This window comes from Colletotrichum chrysophilum, assembly GCF_026319265.1.
Source record: "Colletotrichum chrysophilum strain AFK26 chromosome Unknown scaffold_190, whole genome shotgun sequence".
Lineage (NCBI taxonomy): Eukaryota > Fungi > Ascomycota > Sordariomycetes > Glomerellales > Glomerellaceae > Colletotrichum > Colletotrichum chrysophilum.
In genome coordinates this window covers 54,695-77,303 of record NW_026517477.1, presented here as the reverse complement: position 1 = coordinate 77,303, position 22,609 = coordinate 54,695, and the positions used below count along the sequence as shown (strand labels likewise).

At 50.7% G+C, this 22,609-nt stretch overlaps 7 protein-coding genes across 7 annotated transcripts; 4 read left to right on the top strand and 3 right to left on the bottom strand.

The window, feature by feature from the left end:
- Nucleotides 1-2,031: 2,031 nt before the first annotated feature.
- On the top strand, nt 2,032-3,795 carry COL26b_012793 (uncharacterized protein; the record flags this gene model as incomplete). The annotated part of the gene is made up of 5 exons (XM_053185429.1): nt 2,032-2,097; nt 2,153-2,953; nt 3,011-3,325; nt 3,384-3,550; nt 3,636-3,795. 5 exons carry the CDS (start codon nt 2,032-2,034, stop codon nt 3,793-3,795), a joined length of 1,509 nt encoding a protein of 502 aa, XP_053030645.1.
- A 4,999-nt stretch (nt 3,796-8,794) lies between these two features.
- On the top strand, nt 8,795-9,237 carry COL26b_012792 (uncharacterized protein; the record flags this gene model as incomplete). The annotated part of the gene is made up of 3 exons (XM_053185428.1): nt 8,795-8,882; nt 8,934-9,036; nt 9,174-9,237. The coding sequence occupies 3 exons, from the start codon at nt 8,795-8,797 to the stop codon at nt 9,235-9,237; spliced, it is 255 nt and encodes an 84-aa protein (XP_053030644.1).
- Nucleotides 9,238-9,881: 644 nt separating this feature from the next.
- Nucleotides 9,882-12,297, top strand: COL26b_012791 (uncharacterized protein; the record flags this gene model as incomplete). The annotated part of the gene is made up of 5 exons (XM_053185427.1): nt 9,882-9,906; nt 9,981-10,340; nt 10,886-11,501; nt 11,565-12,026; nt 12,081-12,297. The coding sequence occupies 5 exons, from the start codon at nt 9,882-9,884 to the stop codon at nt 12,295-12,297; spliced, it is 1,680 nt and encodes a 559-aa protein (XP_053030643.1).
- Nucleotides 12,298-12,797: 500 nt separating this feature from the next.
- COL26b_012790 (uncharacterized protein) lies at nt 12,798-13,479 on the bottom strand (the record flags this gene model as incomplete). The annotated part of the gene is made up of 3 exons (XM_053185426.1): nt 12,798-13,308; nt 13,361-13,408; nt 13,466-13,479. 3 exons carry the CDS (start codon nt 13,477-13,479, stop codon nt 12,798-12,800), a joined length of 573 nt encoding a protein of 190 aa, XP_053030642.1.
- Nucleotides 13,480-15,308: 1,829 nt separating this feature from the next.
- Nucleotides 15,309-16,385, bottom strand: COL26b_012789 (uncharacterized protein; the record flags this gene model as incomplete). The annotated part of the gene is made up of 1 exon (XM_053185425.1): nt 15,309-16,385. The coding sequence occupies one exon, from the start codon at nt 16,383-16,385 to the stop codon at nt 15,309-15,311; it is 1,077 nt and encodes a 358-aa protein (XP_053030641.1).
- Nucleotides 16,386-16,963: 578 nt separating this feature from the next.
- On the bottom strand, nt 16,964-18,916 carry COL26b_012788 (uncharacterized protein; the record flags this gene model as incomplete). Its single annotated transcript, XM_053185424.1, has 2 exons — nt 16,964-17,196; nt 17,251-18,916. The coding sequence occupies 2 exons, from the start codon at nt 18,914-18,916 to the stop codon at nt 16,964-16,966; spliced, it is 1,899 nt and encodes a 632-aa protein (XP_053030640.1).
- An 864-nt stretch (nt 18,917-19,780) lies between these two features.
- COL26b_012787 (uncharacterized protein) lies at nt 19,781-20,930 on the top strand (the record flags this gene model as incomplete). The annotated part of the gene is made up of 3 exons (XM_053185423.1): nt 19,781-20,671; nt 20,739-20,831; nt 20,892-20,930. 3 exons carry the CDS (start codon nt 19,781-19,783, stop codon nt 20,928-20,930), a joined length of 1,023 nt encoding a protein of 340 aa, XP_053030639.1.
- Nucleotides 20,931-22,609: the final 1,679 nt, after the last annotated feature.

Here is a 22,609-nt window from a genome sequence, read left to right as displayed (position 1 = left end):
GCGAGGCGATCAAAACCTCGGCCAACAAGGTCCCAATCATGATTTGCGCCGACGTCATAAATACACACTGCCCTCTTGTTCAAACTCCCAGCTGTTACTTTGCTGCCAAGGATACATCTCCAAAAGCTGGGATGGAGACGGTCGGTGTGGGTAGTGAAACATGGAACCAACGCCGATCATGATGTCAAGCGCCCTGTCCAAATAAGAAAGCAGAGGGAACGCATTAGCCATTCAATCAACGTATCAAAGAGCCATGTTTGGTGCATGTAGATTCTTATCAATAGCTGATAAAATTCATGTGAGCCAGTAGGTCCTCGCTTGCTCACTACTCCGGCTTTGGGTGTGCAGGATTCACGCGGTTTCGACTCGCTCGTCGACCAAAACCTCGTCAAGTCCGGGTGCCGCCTCTCGCAAGAGCGCCTTGATACTGCCCGCAACATCTACAAAGTCCGAGCTGTCAAGCTGCTCCAGGCTCGGGCCCGCTGTCGCGTCGTCCGTGAAGGTAATGCGCCGTTGCTCCTCCGGGCGTGCTGCCCGACAAAAACAGCTATTATCGAGTCACCCAAACCACCCCGACTCAGTTATTCTCATCGTCCCTTTCTATTCTTCTGCATTGAGCCCCTGCTCCTGTGCTATCGCTGCCCACTCGATTGAAGGCTAGTCGCCAACGCGAGGATATGAATGTGTCTTCGCATGGTGTAGCCCGTTTTAGTCTCCGATACAGTCGCCCCTTCAGCATATAGTCAGCCTGCCAAATTGTATTTTGGTAATTTTGAGAGTTGGAATCGCTGCTGTTCTGGCAGGGTCCTCGTTTGGTGTTCGGCGTTGGCCATGGACAGCTCAGCTTCGACGGCAACGCGTTCACCTGAGCAGGCCAGGACATCAAGTGCGCGGGATCAATACTACCGTACATGACGGACTCTCCGCAATTCGTCAGTCGGAAGGATGTATTGGTACCCACCAAGAGCTACAGTTAGTCTCCTTTCTTCGGCATCGGGCTTGCAAGTTCAGCATTGCTATGCCAACCTTCAAGTCTGTTTGATAAGGTTGTAGATGCGAGCTCGCGTGAAGGCTAAGAAGATGAGAAAGAGAGAAATATTAGAGACGTCCAAAGTGTTGCAGCTGAGGCGAGGCGCATCTAGAGACGGATTGAGTTGCAAGAACAGACTAGCTGATCACAGGCGACATTTCTCCTGCTTAACAAGACGTGTAGAAACTGAGGACCTCTGAAAGTTCCATGGTCACGGGTATCGCTTCAGGGCGATTGAAGACCAGAGACACAACGCTCAAAAGCAACAGACAATAGTCGTCAGAGACGGTTCAATGATGCGAGGGGGCAACCGTATATCGGGTTTTTGGGACAGCTCATCGTAGTATGCGGCGCATTAGCTGCCGGCAGTAATGCACTTCCCGTTTCCCCGTGCCCGTTTCCCCGTGTACAAGAGAGCTTCCCAACGGACTTCAATGATCTACCCGTGCCGCTACATTGCATTAGCCTTTCCAAACCATAGGCGACGATCACTGAGACGAATCACGACCTGTGCATGCCAATCAAGCGGTGAGGGGCCTTGCTACCTGTACGGGGCCACACGACGACGGCACTGAAACGGGGACAGGAGCTAGTTGCATCGCATATGTTTTGATCTTCGAGCGGAGTAATGACGACCATCTGATTGGGTGAAAGTGTCAACATGGGATGGCTGCTGCCATCTTGTGTTGCAGAACTCGGGATGAAAATGAATTAGGAAGTGAGCATCCCGAGGGCCGGGGCTTTTGTCCGGCCCGAGCCCCGATGGAATCGGGCGTCGGATTGGTTCCCCACCGATTACTCACGATTTCTCAACGGCAATCGACCCCTATAGATGGTCTTGGAGTAAATGCGGCTGATACAACTTTATTTTGTGGTCGTTGACAATGAGTACATAGAGCAGCCATCACCGTTTAAATATTTCGTCCCAATCCGCTGTGCTAAGCTGTATGTCTTGCTCAGAGGACTTCTCAGTGTCAGCGGCAAGATCAAAGTAAATCACGATGAAGTTCATTCTAGGCGGTATCATTCCGTCTTCGCTGGGGTTCGGTTCCCTTGCAGCCATCCTCGTAAGTTCATTTGCCCCAACTTCACAGACCTTGCACTCACAATCTGGCACCCAAGCTTCTGGTGTATGGCGCGTCGGTAGTCGTATACAACCTCTTCTTCCACCCATTGCGTCGGTTCCCTGGCCCAAAGTTGCGGGCTGCCACGCCCCTCCCTGCGGCGCTCAGTGTTCTTCGCGGGCTCTCTCACGTCAAAATTCTTGAACTCCATAAGCGCTATGGCGATATTGTCCGAGTAGGGCCCAACGAAGTAGCGTTTGCACACTCAGATGTGTGGAAGGATGTCTGCGGACATTTGAAGCGCGATCAGGAGGAAAATGGCAAGGATCCCAAGTACGGCAATGAGGACCTGGACAAAAGTCTGATCTCAGCTTCACGCGAACGACACGGGCCGTTGCGACGTTTGCTATCCCACGGATTCTCGGCTCGTGCCATGGCCGAGCAGCAACCACTCATCAACACCTATATCGATCTTTTCATGGAACGCCTCCGTGAGCACGGAGAGAATGGGTCGCGGCCTATCGATGCATCGAAATGGTTCGAATGGACAACATTTGATATCATTGGAGACTTGGCGTTTGGCGAATCTTTCGGCTGTCTGCGCACTTCTGCGTCTCATCCGTGGGTTGAAAGCTTCTTCGACTCGATGAAAATCATCCCCGCTATCCAGGCAATCAGCGACTTGCCCTTCTTTTCGATCCTGGCACCTCTGTACTTCATGCTTTTTATCCCGAAGAACGTCGCTACCCAACGCCGAACGAGTCAGCAATTTGCCGAGGAAAGCTTGAAAAAGAGGCTTAGTCTGGGTACTGACCGGCCCGACTTCGTACAAGCGATGCTTAAAGGCGGCAAAGAGCATGTCAGTAATTACCATGGACTGGAACGTAATTCTCTCCTACTAACCCCATTAACGCAGACCTTGACGCCGATTGAATTGCGAGACAACAGCGTTCTTCTCACTACGGCCGGTTCTGAAACCACAGCCACAACACTCGCTGCAACGACCTACTTCCTTGCCACTCATCCTGAAGCACTTCAAAAGTTGAATGATGAGGTCCGGTCGGCTTTCAACAGCGAAGATGAGATCGACGTCAATAGTGTCCAGAACCTGCCCTACATGCTCGCTGTTCTGAAGGAAGCTATGCGCGTCCATCCAGCTGTAGCCATTTCCCTGCCACGATCGACTCCTCGCAGTGGAGCGCAGGTCGCAGGAGAACATATCCCCGGAGGCGTGAGTTTTGTGCAGCTGATTTGCAATTTGATGCGGGTCATTTACTGACAAGTCGTAGACGACTTTGGGTATCTGGCAATACGCCCTCTATCACGACCCGACCAAGTTTCTTTACCCCGACTCCTTCATTCCTGAGCGATGGTTGGACGACAAACGTTTTGAAAATGACGCTAAACACATGCACCAACCTTTTTCATACGGTCCTCGGAATTGTCTGGGCATGAAGTAAGTATTGCTAAGACCGCCCGCTAGCCTGCTGGCTACCTTGATCCATGCTTCGGTTTGCTGACTCTCTTCTTTATTTCTTTAGTCTTGCTTACGCTGAGATGCGTCTGATTCTTGCTCGCATTATTTGGAATTTCGACCTGGAGCTCGAGCCTCAAAGCAGGGAATGGGCGACGAATCAGAAGGTTTTCTTCTTTTGGGACAAGCCGCCTTTGTGGACATACTTCAAGCCCAGACGGTCTTAGAATGCAACCAAACGCCCAAGTTGTCGAACTTTAGAAGGATGTTGTATGGTACCTTATCTAACAAAGAATGTTTGACATTTTTCACACACTACTGCATCGCTAGATAGTCGGCTGGGTTCGGGTTGACATAGAAGCACACGTAGATATACGCTTTCTGAAATGAAGCCGGGGTGATTCGATTCAAGACATAAAGTCATTGTACGTTCATCGGCAATCTTCGGGAGTATGCCATACTATTCGATTGCATAGGAAATCAAGAGGTCGCCTATTTTTCCTGTGGCTACACTCTATCTCACCGTCGTTGTCGTCGCTTCTATCGTCGCCGTAGTTATCGTTGTTATTATCATTGTCGTCGTCGTCGTTACTCCTATCGCCATCGATAAGGTCGGGGTATTTAAGAATGCAGGAAATATAGCCGCGCAGATACAGGAAGATTAGGTGCTCTCGAAACCAAATCGCGTACGCGAAGGAACAGTAGGTGGTCTTTCATACCATTCCTGAAAAATGCTTTCTGATAGTCCTGGAAAATCGAATTATGATGACATGTGTTAATCTAGTTCTTAGACAAGTAGGCGCCTACGTATATAATTACAGGTGGTTTCCTATTCTATCACTGCCGACAACTCTGTCAAGATGTCTCAAGAATCTCTTCACAGTATGGCCGGGTTGTTCATAATCTCAATAACTCCAGCACCCGTGGAATTGGCGTCTCCAACCCGTCCTCCAGTTGTGAGCCCGATCCATCGTGAGTACACACTCTCACCAGGAGTTGTCGAAGTGAGTTTCTCCATATGAAATGCGTATTTACCATCAAGCTGGTTGTCGATCTCAATGTTCCAACTTTCCACGGCTGATCCGGGTTCCAGTGGGACTGCAGTCCCAGGTTCCTGAGGACTAACTTTGACAGCCGAACAGGCAGAAATGACTGGCTTGCCATCTTCAGCGAGATAAACGCTAGATATTACATTCAACGACTCATCAAGATGATAGAAGAATACCAATGAGTATCTGCCGACGTTCGAATGGCCCCAGTACCATTGGTGCAGGTTATTCTGGAAGCCTGCTGTGCCCCAGTCCTGTATAGACATGTTGTCAGAGCAAACCTCTCAACAAGGAGACTTGGAGAAATACCTGATCATGATATCCAGAGCCAGAGAAAGAGAGATCAGTTCCGTTGATGGTTAAGTTGACGGTGGCGTGCGAATCTGGGATGGTGTTGGCCCAGGAGAGATATGGGGCGAAGTTGAAGGAACCTCCAGGAGTGTTGAGCCCACATGCGACGTGAGCGGGAGCACGGGAGCGCATGGTGATCTTTCCCGATATACCAACTTGTGGCATGTCTAACGTGAGATGATAGACTCCCAGGTCAGAAGATCCAAACCAAGTCATCGCTCCATCATCCACAACGCCTTGCGACCCATCACCGACAGTGCTCAGCTGAAGGTCTCCAACGGGAATAGGGGTGAAAGGAAATAATGTTCCGTTGGGCCAAAGAATCTGGAGTAGGACTGCGCTCGACTCGGGAAACCACCCTGGATAGAACTGCGCGACGAGGAGGGCATCTGCGTTATGAGACACGGCGTCAAAATACCACCACTGGTAAGCCGACCCATTGTTGACCGCGATTTGAGGACCATCAAATGCTGAAAGGCCAATAATACTGTCCGCTTCTGTAGTGCCATTGAACTGCCCCGTAGGTATGACATATGTTTGGGGCTGTATGGAGGCAATGGCCAGTCCGCTCAGCATCGAAAGACATAGTGCAGCGGTTTTCATATTGGTAGGAATCTGAAATACAGGTAGAAAGATTCAAGTTGAAACTGAAAGACGTTGGCGAAAGACGTTGATCGTGTTTTTGTCGAATGTGTTTAGCCTTGGATGGAACAAACTCAGCTGATGTAGATTTCACCGACTGCAAGCAAGTATTGGAATATCCATGGGCTTTTATATGCTCGATGTAGCCGAAGTTCGGGTTCTGGAATCGGGTAAAACCCACATGCGGACGAACACGAACATCCGCAACGCCGCTCGTTGACATGATATTACGAACGACGTCGTCTGTAACCTCTCAGCTCATTGGAGACACCAATGGTCGTATTATGGAGCTCGGGAAATCGATGTGGCTGAGCCGCAATCATGCTAGCTTATAGTATGGATGAACCGGAATGTCAGATTTCTTCTTATTCGACGTAGCCAGAGTGGGTTAGATTGCTTCCTACACCAATGTCTCTCTTTGCCCAGTTGATGCATGAACCGGCCGAACTTCGTATTGAAGATCATCTGGTATATGCAATTCATGTGATGTACGAACTGACTACTCGGGAGAGAGGAGAAGTGTCCAATATGTGCGGCAATTGGCTATAATCCAAAAATCCACACGCTCACTGCCGATGGAAACCCAATGTTTGCGGAGAACGCAATGTATTTCTTGATACTCAAGGTCATTGAACTTCACTGTCAGCCAATAAAGATGGCACGAAATCACGCTGGCTTTCTTTTCCATCTCACTTTTCTGGCATTAAGGCATGCTATGCCTTGACATTATGCAGCTTTTTGTTTCCCGTATTACAAGGCGGCTTCGCGCGGGTGCTTTGCGAAATGCTACCTCCACCAAGTCTAAACCAGACTGCTTCACTTCATGTTCACTGTCACCTAGCTGTGCGCAATTCCATTGCCAACAACCGGAGTCCGATGATGATGAAATCTTGTCATAATAAGAGTGCGACTTCTCAGAAAGCAGTTGGTTGATTATTCGGCTAGCCAGAAAGCAGTAAATTTCGTCCGAAGCTCGGGTGATATTCCGCACGCATGACGATTCGGAGTGGTCTTCCCGAAGATAGCTTGCTTCGCCGCAACGCAGCCTCTGTACAAGGATACTCAACTAAGCAACACTGACTAACCTGAACCAGATTTCCTATTCGAGAAGGTCGGGACGTTTGCATGCTGATACAACGATTCCAGCAAATTTGTTAGTGCGAGCGCGAATAATTTCTATTTCGTCAGGAGAACGCCCGCACTCACGGCTAACTATTGACTCTCAGAGACTGCCTGTTTGTCCTGTGCTAGAGTGGCTTCTTTTCCTGCAGTTGCGTTCTCTACCTTACTGTCGTTGTTATCGTCGTCGCTGCTATCGTCGTCGTCGTCTTCACTACCATCGTCGCTGTCTTCGATAAGAGTACATCATTAAGTACACAGGAAACGTAGGTATCGACCCTTATCTGTAGGCCTGGCCGGAACCACTGTCAGCACACTGCTGTGCCGCAAGGCAACATGGCACGCGTCACGGAACACGAAGTTCAGGAGTAAGGTCTCAGAGGTTGATAAGAACTGCGTGGCCTACACTGGTCTCTTTTTTTATTTGACCACTGTTCTAAACCAACACAGACTTGAACTTAGTAGCGATGTCCTGTCCGTCGCTGAGCGACCAGTCTTTCGGACCCCGCGTCCATCCAGAATGTCGTTCCTTCGACTTCACTCTGCAGTTTGAGGACATCCTTTTTGCCTGCATTCCGTCCGCTGTGTTTATCCTCCTCGCACCAACGCGAGCCGTCCATTTGCTTCGCCAACCGACCGCCTTCGCAGTCCGTTCTTGGCTTCTGCTTGCCAAACTAGTATGTGTCTTCCACGTCTCGCGCTTGCGCGCCGGTCCATCACCACCGTCACTTGCTTAATTGTTTTCAAAGGTGGTCCTAGCCGCAATTCTGGCTTCTCATCTCGCCTTTCTAGCCTTGCGATTGCAAACCCCCAATTTCCAGACATCTGCATCGGCTGCCGCCGATGTCTTGATTTTCATCGCCATTCTCACCATCGTTCCAATTTCTCTCCTGACTCATCAACGCTCGCCTCGACCATCAACTTTACTCAGCATCTATCTTTCCGCGTCAACCATACTTAGTACTGCGCGTGTCCGAACAACATGGCTTTTGGATCAACGAGGCCCTATCCCGGCTCTCGCGACTGCTCTTTTGGTGTTGACGACCGCGTTCCTCATTCTGGAGTCGATCGAGTCAAAAAAAAGACAGTCCGAGCCCGAGATATCGTACAGCAAACTCCCAACTCCTGAACAGACCAGCGGCTTCTGGGCGAGGACTTGCTTTTGGTGGCTGGCACATACCTTCTCACTTGGATACTCCAGTGTGCTTTCTCTCGGGGATTTGCCTAACCTTGATATCGTTCTGGAAAGCCGCCATCTGCATCGCGATCTGTCTATCGCTTGGAACAGCAGTAAGTGCGATTAAAATTTAGCTGTCATATGACCCGAAAGCTTCCGGAAACTTGCTAAGCCACGAAACCAGATGACCAGCAGAGAAAGAACAGTCTACTGCGAGCGTGCATCAAGAGTTATTTCTTCTCCTTTCTTTCTCCAGTCATACCGCGACTATGTCTCTCAGTGTTCACGTTCGCCCAGCCATTTCTCATCAACACCTCTGTGAGCTTCGTCGGCCAAGAGAAGCCTGATGCCAACTTCGGTAAAGGACTCATCGGCGCATGGGCTCTGGTTTACCTGGGCATTGCTGTCAGCAACTCGATATTCCAGTATCACAATCTGCGCTTCACAACGAGATTACGCGGAGGATTGGTTGCACTCATTTATCAGCAGGCAATCAACACTCGAGAGGCGGACACGGGCGACATAACTGCGGTTGCCCTTATGGGCACTGACGTAGAGCGCATTCACATGTCAATGTCTGTATTTCACTTGCTCTGGAGCTCATTGCTTGATATCAGCATTGCAAGCTGGCTTCTCGGGCTCCAGCTCTCACTTGCGTGCCTTGCTCCAATCATATTGGTTCTGGGTGAGTAGACAAAAACTTTCGGTTTTCAACCCAGCAGTGCTGACCATTGGGGCTCAGTATTCATTGCCGCGATGTCCAAGGTATCGGTGGCCACGAACACAGCTCAAAAGCACTGGATTGAAAAGATACAAGAGCGCCTTCGAGTGACCACGACAATGCTCAGTGAGATGAAAGCTGTAAAGATGCTAGGACTTACTCAAGTCATGTCGAACACGGTCAAGAATCACCGCACCGACGAGATCGAGACCTCGAAGTCTTTCAGGAAGTTGTTGGTAGCGACATTGTTGCTTTGTAAGACTCACACACCCTTTTTCAGTAGTTGTCGCTGACCCGAAAGCTTAGCCCTGAGCCCGATCAATCTCGCCCCTATCGTGACCTTCGGTATCTACGTCATCATCTCCGTCTACTGGAAGAACGATACCTTGTTGCCGGCGCAGGCTTTCACGTCAATTGCTTTGATATCTTTGCTAACTACACCGGTCGTCGCCTTCATTCAGATCCTGCCCATGGTCGTTCAATCATTATCCTGCTTCGATCGCATTCAGGATTTCTGTAATTACAGCTCTCCAAGAAAGACCACAGATCAGCCTGTCAACCCATCTTCCTCAAGTTCCCAGACAGCTTTGCCAGCGAGGAAGAGGTCTAGAGAGCTACCGCAGTCCAGCCATCCCTCTCAAGAACCTATTTTGTCTTTCAGAGGTGAAAGCTTTGGTTGGAAGGAAGAGCAGAGTTTACTTCATGAAATCAACGTTCAAATCCAGCCCAATACTGTCACGACCATTGTGGGGCCTGTTGGAAGCGGAAAGTCAAATCTCCTCAGCGCCATGCTGGGCAACATGATCAGAACATCGCCGATGATGACGAACAGATGTGGAAATGAAATAGGCTGCAGTGAAGAGATCGCATACTGCTCGCAAACTCCATGGCTAGAGAACGGAACAATTCGACAGAATATCCTCGGTGTCTCGGCCTACGAAGAGAAATGGTATGACACCGTTGCGCTTGCATGCGGGCTTGAACCCGATTTTCAAGCCTTGAAGATGGGTGACTTCACTCTTGTTGGCAGTCAAGGCGGCAACCTCAGCGGCGGCCAAAAGCAGCGCATTGTGAGTATTATTGACAGAAAAGGACCTAATCTTCTACCCTGCCGTGGCCATGCGCTAACATTTGGCATCTAGGCTTTGGCAAGGGGAATCTATGCCCGAAAGCGCATCGTTATTCTGGACGACATCTTCAGTGGGATGGATGCCCGCACAGCGCATCATGTCTCAACCTGTTTGATCGGACGTGATGGACTTCTACGGAGACAGCGCGCGTCCGTTATTATTGCAACTCACAGCCGTAGGTCGCTTTGTCCATGGAGTGCAGCATACTCTAACAGGCATCTAGACAGGATCATGGGCCTAGCCGATACCATAATCTCCCTGGACGGTGGCAGAGTGCAAGAAGTAGGCAGCCCCATGGACCTAATGCAAGGTGAAGGCTACGTCAGCAAGCTTGGGCTCATGCTGTTCTCTAACGAAGATGTTGCCGATGATCCCGCATGCTCTGTTGAGCCCGAGGTTTCTGAGAAACACCAGGGAGAAACATCTGAAATGGAGAATCCTAGAGAACAGAAGCACACGGATGTCAGACGGAAGAACGGCGAGAAGGCAATTTACCTTTACTACTTGAAAAGTGCAGGCTGGAAGGCTATTGTCATGTACACGGCAGCTGTCACGTCATGGTCTTTCTTTTCGGAATTCTCTAGTAAGTCTTCTTGAAGCAACACAGCAAGACACGAGGCACACAGAGCTGACTCATGGCACTCAGCCGTTTGGGTCAAATGGTGGTCCGAGTCAAATTCTTCTAATGCAAACCAGGACGTCGGATATTTCATGGGTATCTATGCCTTGTTCGGGGTTTTGGGAACACTCAGTTCCTCGATCGCCGCCTGGTTCGCATTCATCGACATCATATCTAACACAGCATTGAAATTGCATTCAGACCTTCTTCAGACTACTGTTTCGTAAGTCAGCCTTTTCGCAATTCTCATGACTATGTATGCGGCTACTAATTTCGCGGGTACAGCGCAACATTTGCTTTCTTCTCCAAGATAGACAATGGAGAGCTATTGAACAGGTGAGGGTTCACTGGCTAGATCGGTCTTTGGCAGTACCTGACGTATTCGCAGATTTAGTGAGGATATGCAGCTGCTGGATATGGACTTACCATCGAACTTGTTAAACTACACATCAAGTGAGTATCGGCGACACCTTCCACAGAAGCCGTCAACTAACAATAGGTTCTCGTAGCCGGCGTTACAATACTTGCTAAGGTTATCATCCTGGTCGTATTATCCCAGTATCTTGGAGCTACCCTACCATTCCTCTGCGCCATCCTCTACTTTCTGCAACGCTTCTATCTCCAGACATCGCGGCAAGTCCGTCTCCTCGGTATTGAGGCGAAAGCACCTCTTTACACCCACTTTTCCGAGTCGGTGGCTGGAGTTGCTACGATTCGGGCCTTTAGGTGGCAGGAACAGTACCAAGAGCGCAATTACGAGCATGTTGATGAATCGCAGAGACCCAGCTACACCCAGGGCTGTATTCAGGCGTGGCTCACGTTTGTTCTTAACCTGATCGTAGCCGTCCTAGTAGTGATTCTGGTTGTTATTGTCGTAACGTGGCACCACAAGTTTAGCGCTGGAAGCGTCGGTGTCAGCCTCGTTATGATCATTGGCTTCAGCGAGGTGTTGGCTCGTCTCATTCAAAGCTGGACAAAGCTGGAGTCCAGCATCGGTGCGGTCGCTAGAGTGAGACGATTCGTATCGGACACTGAAACTGAGTCGGCGGCTGAAAGATGGACACCGCCAGTGAACTGGCCGCAAACCGGAGCTGTGACGTTTTCGGACGTTGTGGCGTCTTATGGGTAAGAACTACTTGTAACCTCTTGACTCGATTTGATAGAATGGTACAGCTAACCCCTTGGTAGGTCTGACGCTTCACCTGTTCTCAAGAAACTATCGCTGGCTATCGGAGGCGGCCAGCATGTAGCGATTTGCGGCCGGTCTGGAAGTGGCAAAACCTCCTTGATCATGACTTTGCTGCAAATGACAGACATGAAAGAAGGGAGGATCGACATTGACGGGGTTAATGTCTCGACCTTACTGCAATCCGAGCTCTGCGCATCCATCAACGTCATTCCCCAGGATCCATTCTTCATGCCTGGGACCATTCGCTTCAACCTCAACCCTTACGGAAATAGTCTAGATGACGACAGGCTCGTTGAAGTACTTGGAAGAGTTGGCGTTTGGTCACTCGTGCAAGACCAGGGTGGATTGGACGCAGAAATGAACGTCAACGCATGGTCAGCTGGCCAGAAGCAACTTCTCTGCTTGGCCAGAGCCATGCTACGACAATCAAAAGTTTTGATATTGGATGAGGCAATGAGCAGGTAAGTGCTCTGACGAGAAAAATGTCATCATGCAGTTACTGACATTTCCTCAAGTGTGGACAGTGAGACAGAGGCAATAATGCAGGATATCGTTGATTCTGACTTCAGAGACTGCACAGTTCTTGCCGTAATGCACAGGCTCAAGCACGTCACCCACTACGGTAAGGTTGCCCTGTTGGGAGATGGAAAACTTCTCGAGTTTGATACCCCGGAATCTCTCATTTCTGGAGAGACACAGTTCGCCGAGATGTTCAAGATGAAAGCAAACTAACATGTTATCGGTTGACTTCGGCTCTTTCTTTATGGCAGGACTCTCATTTATTGCACTGAATTGAATCATCTACTTTGCGGAGTCTAGTTTTTTGTGAATAAACCCTGCCCAGAATGAGCAAAAGGATTGGATTATTCCTACGTCGGCCAATGATCCGGATCAAACCTTAGCCTCCTCCCGTGTTTCGTAGTGCTCCTGCTCAACCACTAGTACATCTTCTGCGAGGCGGCGACTTTTTGCCTCCCTCCTGCTTAGATAAAGTATGAGGAGAATCATGAATAGTTGTGCAACGGTCGTGCCTAGACTACTGCGGAACCCAAGTATCCATCGCGGGGCACCTGTCGCTGGGAAAAGCGCGACTTGTGCTCCAGCCATGATACCCTGCCCTATTGCGTTCATGCTTGCCGTTACTACTGCGCGCTCCTCTGCATCGTTTGACATGATAGTAGTGGCCCAGCCCATCCCCATGGGAGACAGTGCTGTGTACAAACGTTAGAGTCTCACGGCGGAACGATGTTGAGGAAGAACTTACGAGCAATAAACCCTTGTAGCATGAAGGCGGCTAGCCTACCGCTCTCGCCCACGTCCCAAACGTTAAGTAGGATCATTCCAACGAACACGGGGATTGTTGTTACGAAGGCGGGAATCCAAAACTCGCCGAGTCGGTCCGCCGCAACTCCGGCAATGAGGGCAGCAACTATCATAATTGCAGACGTGATTGTCGGCAGGGTGTTGACCTCAACGATGGAGTAGAGCTTTGGGCTGTTCGCACGGAGATAGAGGGAAAACGGCTGTCCTCCAGGAACGAAGTTCATGTCAAACAGGGTCCACAAGGTGACGAACGCATAGAAATGCCACCGACCAAGCACCCGCTTGAAAATGCTTGCTGATAGCTGGAGCTGAGGTGGGGTACTTGAGCCTGCTACTCTCTTCTGTGCAATCTTGAAGTCGGCGCCCGTAAGAGTGAAGGGCTTCTTGCGAGATGGAACATCGGGGAAGATGACGAAACCACTGTGAGAGATCAGTACGTGAGATAGTAGCCAAAGTCAGATGCTGCTCTTACAAGAATGCGATTCCGAGGGTAATAATTCCGTCGATAATAAAAAGCCACCTATTTTCGTCGTTAGCATGAGTATCTCCTCTGCAGAAGAACACTCTGGTTGCATACCTCCACCCTGACATCCCATGAACTCCGCTGAGGTTTGTATACGCAGCTGCCTGCAGATAGCCGGCAAACATCGTTCCCAAAGGCGACGAAATGAAGAATAGGGCGATTCTTCTTGCCACTTCAGTTTTCTTGTACCATGAACCAATCACGTAGATTGTCCCAGTGAAGGAGCAGCATTCAAAGAGTCCAACGAAGAAGCGTAGAGCATATATGGCCTCGACGTTCTTGACAAACGCTAAACCCAGCGTCGCGAGTCCCCAACCAAGCTCAAGCGAAGGCAGTACGAGATTTGCGGGATATTTTGTGAGAAAATAACAAGCCGGAATCATAGCGCCACAGTAAGATGCCCAGAAGGTCGCGGTGATGTAGTTCAGCTCATTGCCCCACATCCCAATTTCTTCCCTCATCCCACTGGTGATCAAAAGTCAGAGAGTTTTCATACCGATGAAGCATTGGTATGAGCTTACCTCACGTAGGCATTAGTTAGAGATTGCTGATCCAGATATTTCGTGAAGAATGATAGACAGCCGAATATGAGGATCGATAAGTCCAACTTCAACACCACTAGCTTTTCCTCGCTTGGCATGTCGGACGGGTACCATCCGATCAGACTCATAAAGCGAATCCATAGGTTCTCCTCCAACGGTCTGGATATGTCAGAGTCACTGCCTGCAGAGCGTTCGGCGATAGACTCTGAGCCATTTGCCGCACGCTGTTCATCGTAAACCGCCATGGTCACTTTGCAGCTTCTTTGTGAGGATCGAAAGACGGCAGGATAAGTCCTTCTCGACGAAGTTTAAGATTTCGGGATTTTTTTTATTTATCGCTGTATATGCCCATGTTGTAGGGCCCTGTGATCACGCAAACACGTCGCAGTATGACAGTAGCCGGAACCGCACCGGCATACGGACTATGCTACTCCGCAGGTATTCCAATGGTGTGCGGCGAGCTTTCAAGTCAACCAATACCATGACCCGACAACGATCGATGTCGGACACTTTCCGACGACTCTCACTCAAAGATCGAATTCATCAATCCACTTCGCTGTCACTTGCAACCAAACATGACCCCCGCATACAAGCAAGACCTCCGAAGTCGCGTGGCAACAGGGATTAGGCGCGACTAGGGCTATGATGCGAGATTCTCCATCATGACGTTAGGCTAGGCATATCCAGCTTGCCAAATCCCACCGATTGTGAGGGGGATAACAGAACTAGAATGTTTGAGTGAAAGATGGGAAATTTATTTCCCATGGAAATCTTTGCATATGGAAACATTCAGTATAACTGTGTTGAATTTGAATCTAATTTTAACCCAGTGCCGAAGCCCTCAGAAAATAATGTCGCTCATCAAATTTGGTGCCATGTCGCAATGACAATATGTAATCACGTCATTTAAGAAGGAACAAATCAGCCACCTATCGGTCTCCCTGCTGTCGGGTGACAATTTACCTGGGTAGAAAATGCCTGTCTCGCCCCAAAGCAATAGTTGACTTGCCTCAGAACATCACCCCGTTCTTGGAAAGCCATTTGCGTCAGCACGGTGATGTGGGGAAGAAATCTTAACAGTAGCTATAACAACGACAGTAACCACCACCACTACTACTACTACTACGACGACGACATAAGCGATAATGGTAAAGTAGTCAGTTTATTACAGGGAAAATAGGCGGCCTCATCTTTATATGTTACACGTTTAAATCTTTTGTGAAGATTAACATACTCCATATGGCTTGAACATACGACCCCAATAGCAAAGCTTGAAGTCTGAGCCTGCTGCAATGACGTTGGCCACAAAGACCATGCTTGATCTTCTGGGGGATCCCACGAACCTTGATTCGAGACTATTCAAGAAGTTCTAAGGTTTTGCCTTGCTTCGCAGACTCCACGGCCGTGTCGATAATGCGCTGGGCGGTGAAACAGAGCATGGGATCTAGGGGCCCGGTGATCGGCTTGCCGTTTTCCTTGCAGTGAAGAACATACTCAATCGGATCGCGGTAGGGGCTTTGCAAGACGTCAGCAGGGATTTTGGTGATCTCACGCTGGTCCTTGGTCTGGACGCCCACGTGCGGATCATAGTCGTAGCTCGAAATCGTGCCCTCGATACCGACCACCACGAACCCGCACCTGGGCTGTGGCTGGATGGTCCAAGGGTCTGTGAAGGTGCCCCAGCGGGTCTCAAACTTCGACAGCCCTGTGGTGTACTGGCAAATGGTGATAGAGTGCTCGTCGACCTCGATACCCTCGCCAGCGGACGTCACCGTGGTCACCTTCAGGGGCGCACGTCCGTCCATGAACCACGTCCCCAGGGTCGCCCCGTACCCGAGATAGTCCAGTAGCGATCCGCCTCCGGACTCCTTCTTGTACCACCAGGAGTCCGACTTCTTCCGCTGCACCTCATCATCAGAGACCTCAACCTTGTCGGCGAGGTGGTAGAGTGGACCGCGGTTCCCGCCGTGGTAGTGTACTTGGGTGACCTGTCCAATCGTCCCCTCGTCAATCAGCCGTTTCGTCGTGACGTGGGCCGGGAACCATCTTGAAGGCCAGTTGATCGCAAGTCGCGTTCCAGCAGCTTCTCTGGCATCCAGCATCCGCCTCGCGTCTCGAATGTTAGCTGCGAACGGCTTCTCCATCAAGACATCCACCCCGAAGCTGCAGCACTCCTCGTAGGCAACGGCGTGATCCGCGGTCGCCGGGCAGAGGATGACGAGGTCGGGTTTGGTCCGGCGAATGCACTCCGCCACGTCACTGAAGACTAGCTCCGGCGCGATATCAAAAGCCGCGACCGCATCCTTCATCCGATCCGCCTGGCGATCGCAAACGCCTACGATGTCGACGTCGGGATGGTCGGATGCGTTGCGCAAAAGATCGCCCATGTGCATGTGGTCGAAGTTGATTCCGACCACTCTCCAGCGTGCCATCGTGACAGTCTCCAGATCCAGGTTTTCTGATGAATTCTGCGTGGTAGCAGAAATTGAAGCAAACAGGACAGAGCTGCTGGTCAGAATATGTAACCTTCCAGCTGACGTGTACAGTGCGGGGATTAGCTGTGTTCAAGGAGCGGAAACAGTGGCCAAATTCGGCAGACGTGGATGGATCGAACAGAACGGCGGGCCTAATAATAATGGCGATGACACCGTACGCAGTCGGAATCCGCATCTGATACGATCTCGTGGCCGCCTTCTCAGCCTTGGTTAAGGGTTGGTGTGACTCAAGGAAAACTTCAGGCAGGATGGCGATGCCAAGGGTTCACAAGACGTGAAGTTTGCCATTTAAAAGTCAAATTACAGTATTGGTTACTCTTTTCAAAAGGATCGAACCAATTGATTCACGCACATCACTAGTACCATTGCAACAGTCAAAAAGTTCTTCCCTTGCTCAAATTAGTCCTGTTGTATGGCTTACGGGGAGGGAAATGAGGCCAACTGTTTATCGAAATCATCAAGTTTTCAATTGCCAAAATCCGGTCCACGCCAACAGTGTCAAACGCTGTCTGACCCTATAAGTGAACCTCTGTTGGCTTGCCTTCTGCAGCGCTCTTATACATGGCCACCAAAATTGAATAGTTGAACTTTAGCCTGTTCTCGGGCAGAATGACACTTCTTCGGCCAGCGACCAAGTCCACGAAAGCCACCAGAGGACGGCCATGGACATCGTCATAGCTGAACGTACGGAAGTGTTCCACCTGCTTGTCCACTATGCCATCAACATCGACATATTGTGTCAGCTTGACTGCGTTATTCTGAAACGAAGGACACCACTCCCAGCTTAGGCCCCCAGCCGTACCATCAACGTTCAGCGTCGCCTCGTGTTCACCGTGGACACAGCTGGCGCGCTCATAGTCGAGCGTGACTGCGGCACCGCTTTCCAGCTTGAGAGTCAAGGTCGCACCGATATGAGTTTCCACAGTTATGGGTTGGTCAGTCGGATCAGCACCAGTCTTGGGACAGGCCATAAAGGCGTGATGGATGGTCGCCGCCACAGGACGCAGGACATCAAAGAGTACTCCCAAGTCATAAGGGCCCCAGTCAAATCCGATACCGCCGCCAGCAATCTCCTTGTCTAAGAACCATTTGCTGTCCGGTTGAAACTCAATGCCGGAACGAATACGGGGTATACGGTTGACTAGCCGTACGTGGTAAGGACTCCCGATGGCTCCGGAGGCAACAATCTCTCGGGCGCGGTCCAGTGCATCGTTGCAAAGGAACCGTACGCTGCAATCGCCAAAATGGCGACCTGTCTTTTGGATGGCAGCGAGAAGATCGTCGAGCTCGGCGGTCGTCATGGTGACCGGCTTCTCGCAGAGGACATGGCGGTTTGACTGGATTGCAGCAAGGGCGGTCGAGTGATGCCAAATAGGGGGAACGGCGACGATGACGATATCGCGGTCCTGGACGGGCGAGCTGGCAAGCATTTCGTCCCCGCTCTCGAACATGATGGCTTTAGGAAAGGCCTCCTTGAAGCCATTGCGGGCTTTCTGAGACGGGTCGGCGGCGAGTAGCTGGTAGGGACCCAGGTCCTTCATGTTCTTGACTGCGTTGGCGTGAAGGCGTGCGATGGCGCCGGCCCCAATAAGGTTTATCCTCCACGGCAGCGACCTGTCGCCCGTCGTCACGTCCGGCTCTACGGCAAAGGGCAGCAATATGGGTTCGAGATATTGGATCGGCTGCGTGTGGGCTTGGACAGGAGTGAGTTCGTGTGGTGTACCCTTCTCTGCACCTAGCTCAAGGGTCATCAGGGCCTTTACATTGTGCCTTTTCAAGTGCTCGGCCAAGGCAGGGTAATCAATGTCTCCGGGGCCAATCGATTCAGTCCAGATGTGATCCTTGGATTGTCGTAGGTGGATCATTTCGATTCGGTTGGCATAGAGGGAGATAATATCGTGCAGCGCTCTCTGACTGTTACTGGAGCCACGATAGATCCAGTGCGCGTCGAGGCAGAGTCCCATGTACGCGGGGTCCGTGTTGACGAGTATGTGATGGAACTCGCGAGCACCACCCTGCATCTCGGGATCATGGGAGTGGTAAAGCAGACGGCTGCCTGCGGCTGCAAGAGCTGCGCCCAGCTTGTTGATGGCGGCAAGCTGAGTATGCAGCTGGGCCTCAGTTTTGAGAGAGTCGGGCTTGTCCCAGTCCAACGGGTCAGGATTGCAAATCAGGGTTCGCACACCCACGTCCCTCAAGGCCGCAGCGACCTGGAGGAAGTTCTTCGTGGCGGCTTCAGCCAGTTCAGGTTCGTGGAAAGCACCAGGAATGTAAGCCGAGTGTAGCTCAAGGCCGACTTTTTGGGCCAGTTCAACAACAGTCGAGACATCGTCTGGGGTTGCAAAGTAGTGCTCCCATCCTCGGAGGCCGGCCTGCTTGGCCTGGATCATGGCACTTTCTAAGTCGAATTTTCTGCCATCTCGCTCAGCCACGAGCGGCCAGCCCCAGGATTGGGTCGCGAAGTACATGTTGTGATAAAGGGATGTTGAAGGAGTTTAAGATGGAAGGTAAGAAGTCCGCATAGGGGTTGACAAGACAAGGCATCGTCAGGCGATGAATAAATATTACTGCGATGGCAGTGTAGCGGACATACGACGAGGTTCTAGTCTGGAACACTCAAGAAGGGAAAGCATCTCCTTCCTGTAGCTCAAGGTGGGGTTGCAGGAACGATGTAAACGATAGCGCATCCACCAGGCTTTACTACAGTGTTTGTTCCACTGCGGAAACCATTACTCAATTTAGATAGACTGAGGCATGATAGAGATCACACTTCCAAATGAAACCCAACCAAATTCGGATCCTACCTGGTACGGCATCTCTGTAGCTCCCAGTTCATTTATGCAAGTATCTTAGTATATGATATCGAGATTAAGTCTCCGTAGGCCGTGTCCTCTCTGGCTACGACGGTGCGGACTACCTATCTCGTCTGCTGCGGAAACCATTGCCTGATGAAGACGGCTTAAGACAGAGACTCTCCCGGAAGATGTAGATCTTACCCCGCATGCCACTGCTGTCCCATCAGCTTTTCTACCCTAAATGCGGCGACGATCAGGGGCGGGTAGCCTGCTTCGGCAAACCCCAACAGCTAGGACTTGTATACCCTGCTTTGACAACAAGTCAGGGTTTGGGTGCTGTTTTGACGCTGCATCCAACTAGAAGTAGTCTGTATATATGAGCGAGGTCGAAAACTTGGTTCTCACAGCTTCAATGAGTGCAATTCTTTCTTACAAATTCTCACTAGTAAAGACTGGAAATACAGCCCACGTCAAACCTATTCCCGTCACACACAAGCACACAGCCCATACACACAACTCGCAGTCCCGTCGATCTCAATGCCTTACTACGAGCAAGATACCTTCGCGGCCACCACAGTTGATGGGGTGCAGCTACACACCAACGATGGCCTCCTAGCGCCTTCCGATGTTGCTCCACTGAGGGCTTCGTATCCCACCGAGCCCTTGAAGGAGCTCTACGACCGCTACCTGACCGACGGATACGTGTTCCTCAAAGGCCTCCTACCACGCCAGGATGTCCTCGATGCACGTGAAGCCTACTTTAAATCTCTCGAGCCCACTGGCATCTTGGAACCCGGCACCACCGCGGTAGAAGGTCGATTTAATTCGTCAGCCGTCATGGCAGACTACCCAGGCATTGGCGCAGCCGCGCTGGAAGTGCAACCCGGCAGCAACAATAAGGCCGCTATTTTTGTCGAAGCAGCCATCAAGGCGCACACGGAGCCGTGGTACTGCGGCTCAGAGAAGGAGGGCATCATCGGTCTATGCAACCATCCGGCAATACGCGAGTTCGTGGCTAAGATGACAGGATGGGGCCACGATACTCTGACTGTGAGACGCACCTTACTTCGCAATAATACTCCCGGCAACAAGGCCATAGGCGTGCACTATGACCAGACCTTTATGAGATACGACGAGCCTACAGCTGTGACAGCCTGGATTCCTATAGGCGACATCAGCGTCGAAGGTGGTGGCTTGATCTACCTCGAAGGCGGTGACAAAATCGGCCAGAGAATTGAGGAGGACTTCACCCTCAAGGCTAAGGAGGCTGGAATGGGCGATCAAGAGATGCGGAGTGCGTTTAACGCGAACATGATGAAGTCTGGCTTCTTGTCAGAGTCGCCGCGAGAATTCTCCAGGGCACATGGAACCAAGTGGTTTGTGACAGCCTACAAGGCCGGGGATGTGGTCCTACATTGCTCACACATGGTACGCGGATGATGACGATCACCCTACCGATTGCCATGAACATGTACTGACGCTATCTCATGTGTAGATTCATGCGTCTACCGTCAACCACGACCCGCAGGGTAGTATTCGTTTGGGAACAGACCTTCGATACGTCAACGGTTCTCGGCCATGGGATAAGGTAAATAGTCAAGCCCCCGCCGCTGTTCTTGAGAAGAGGTAAGCCTAACACTATTTCCAGCGCTGGGACAAGGATTTTGAGCTCAGCGATGGATTGTAGATGTCTGAGTCCAAGCTGTCCCTCCAAGCTGTATCTGTTACGCATTAGAAGACTAAGAATCAACCTTAAGTTTCAAGATGATGTATCTTGACTGCTGTTCCCCAGTTAGCCCGTAAATCAAGCCTCTCTACTGTTACCAGTCTCTTAATCAAGGCTGCTTGTCAGTCGCCACTTCTCCTGATTATCACATAGCCTGCACTATAGTTCTTTTGTTTCTAGAGTCACTATTATTCCCAGATCATGTACATATCCTCTTGTGACCGTCAGGTTCCTTATGTGAAGCCTCCTGATCCTCTGACTTGTGTCTTGCCCAACAAGACGTAGTAAATGTCTTGCAAGATCTGAGAATAGGTATAAATTGAAGGGCAGGATAAATGCGGCTGAACGACGAAAACACTTCCCACTTCGTCCATTAATCTTTGGCCGAGGGGGAACCACAAACCAGGTAAAGTGCGGGGAAGCAGACGGGGGATCAGATCCCAGCCAAGTGGTTAGTACTATTATGTATTCCATACGTCCTAAAGAGGCAGCAGGCAGCTAGCGGGAGGGTGGGGAAGTGGGGGCAGGTTCAATCATAAAAGGAATCAAGTTCCGTTCCCGTCCCTCTCCGCGACAATCTTTGCTAAATGCCATTTCCAGGATTTCTCTCCAACCGAAGATGCCTGTGCGCCGTGGTCTCGGGGTCAAGAGAGGGTGGTGAGTGGACGACATGCGGCGCAATTTGTACCCTGTGGCTCCATAATTATTGTTGGGACGAGAATCGAATGATACAGCTGCTAACGGCTCCTTGCGTTGCAGTGAGCTCTGTCGGACAGCGCACTCGAAATGTGGGTGTGACGCATTCTCTGGATCTGATTTCTAGATGTAGAAGCTGACTCTTATACTCACTGCAAGGTGACAGAAAGAAGCCGAGATGCGGTCGGTGCAAGCGACTCAACAGAGACTGTGCTCGAGGCCCCGCATATCGTTTCTTGTCTGACACTCGGGATCCCGAAGAAGAAGCCGCATCAGCCCTCGAATTCCCTCCGGAGCAGATCTGGGTAGAGATGCCGTCAGAGGGTAAGGATAGCATTTGACGCAACATGAAGACCTATCTCGAATCTGACTCTTATTGGCCCCTAGTCGAGTTTGTCTTGGATGCAACCGATGACGACTGCTCAATCACATCGAGGCTGGATATTGATGAAACTATGGCGTCAACGGTGATGACCGAGCCATCATCTAATTCATCACCAGATTCTCACGCCATAACTCCTCATGACACTACATCTCGCAGCACAACTCCTCGCGGCGTAGCCCCGACGGTACCCCATTTGACGATTACCCACGCTACAAGTCCCAGCGTCACGAGTCCCCGTGTGTCGGGTTCTTACTTGGGAGGAGAAGATTCTGCCACCCCCATTGACAATGGCTGCGACCGGCAGTCTAATTTTGAGCAAAGGGGGGGCGTATCTGACTCGACCCCATATGACCTACGTCAAGATTCAGCTACCACGAGAAGCCGATACACGCTCTCCGCGTTATACAGGGATCCACAAATGTCACAGGCATCAAATGCTTGGAACCTGAGCAACTCCGACGAACCCACTTTAATACGATACTTTGTTACTGATCTCTCTCGCTTTGTATGTACATAGCCACATCTTGTCATGGATCAATGGCCTAGAAAACTGAGTAGC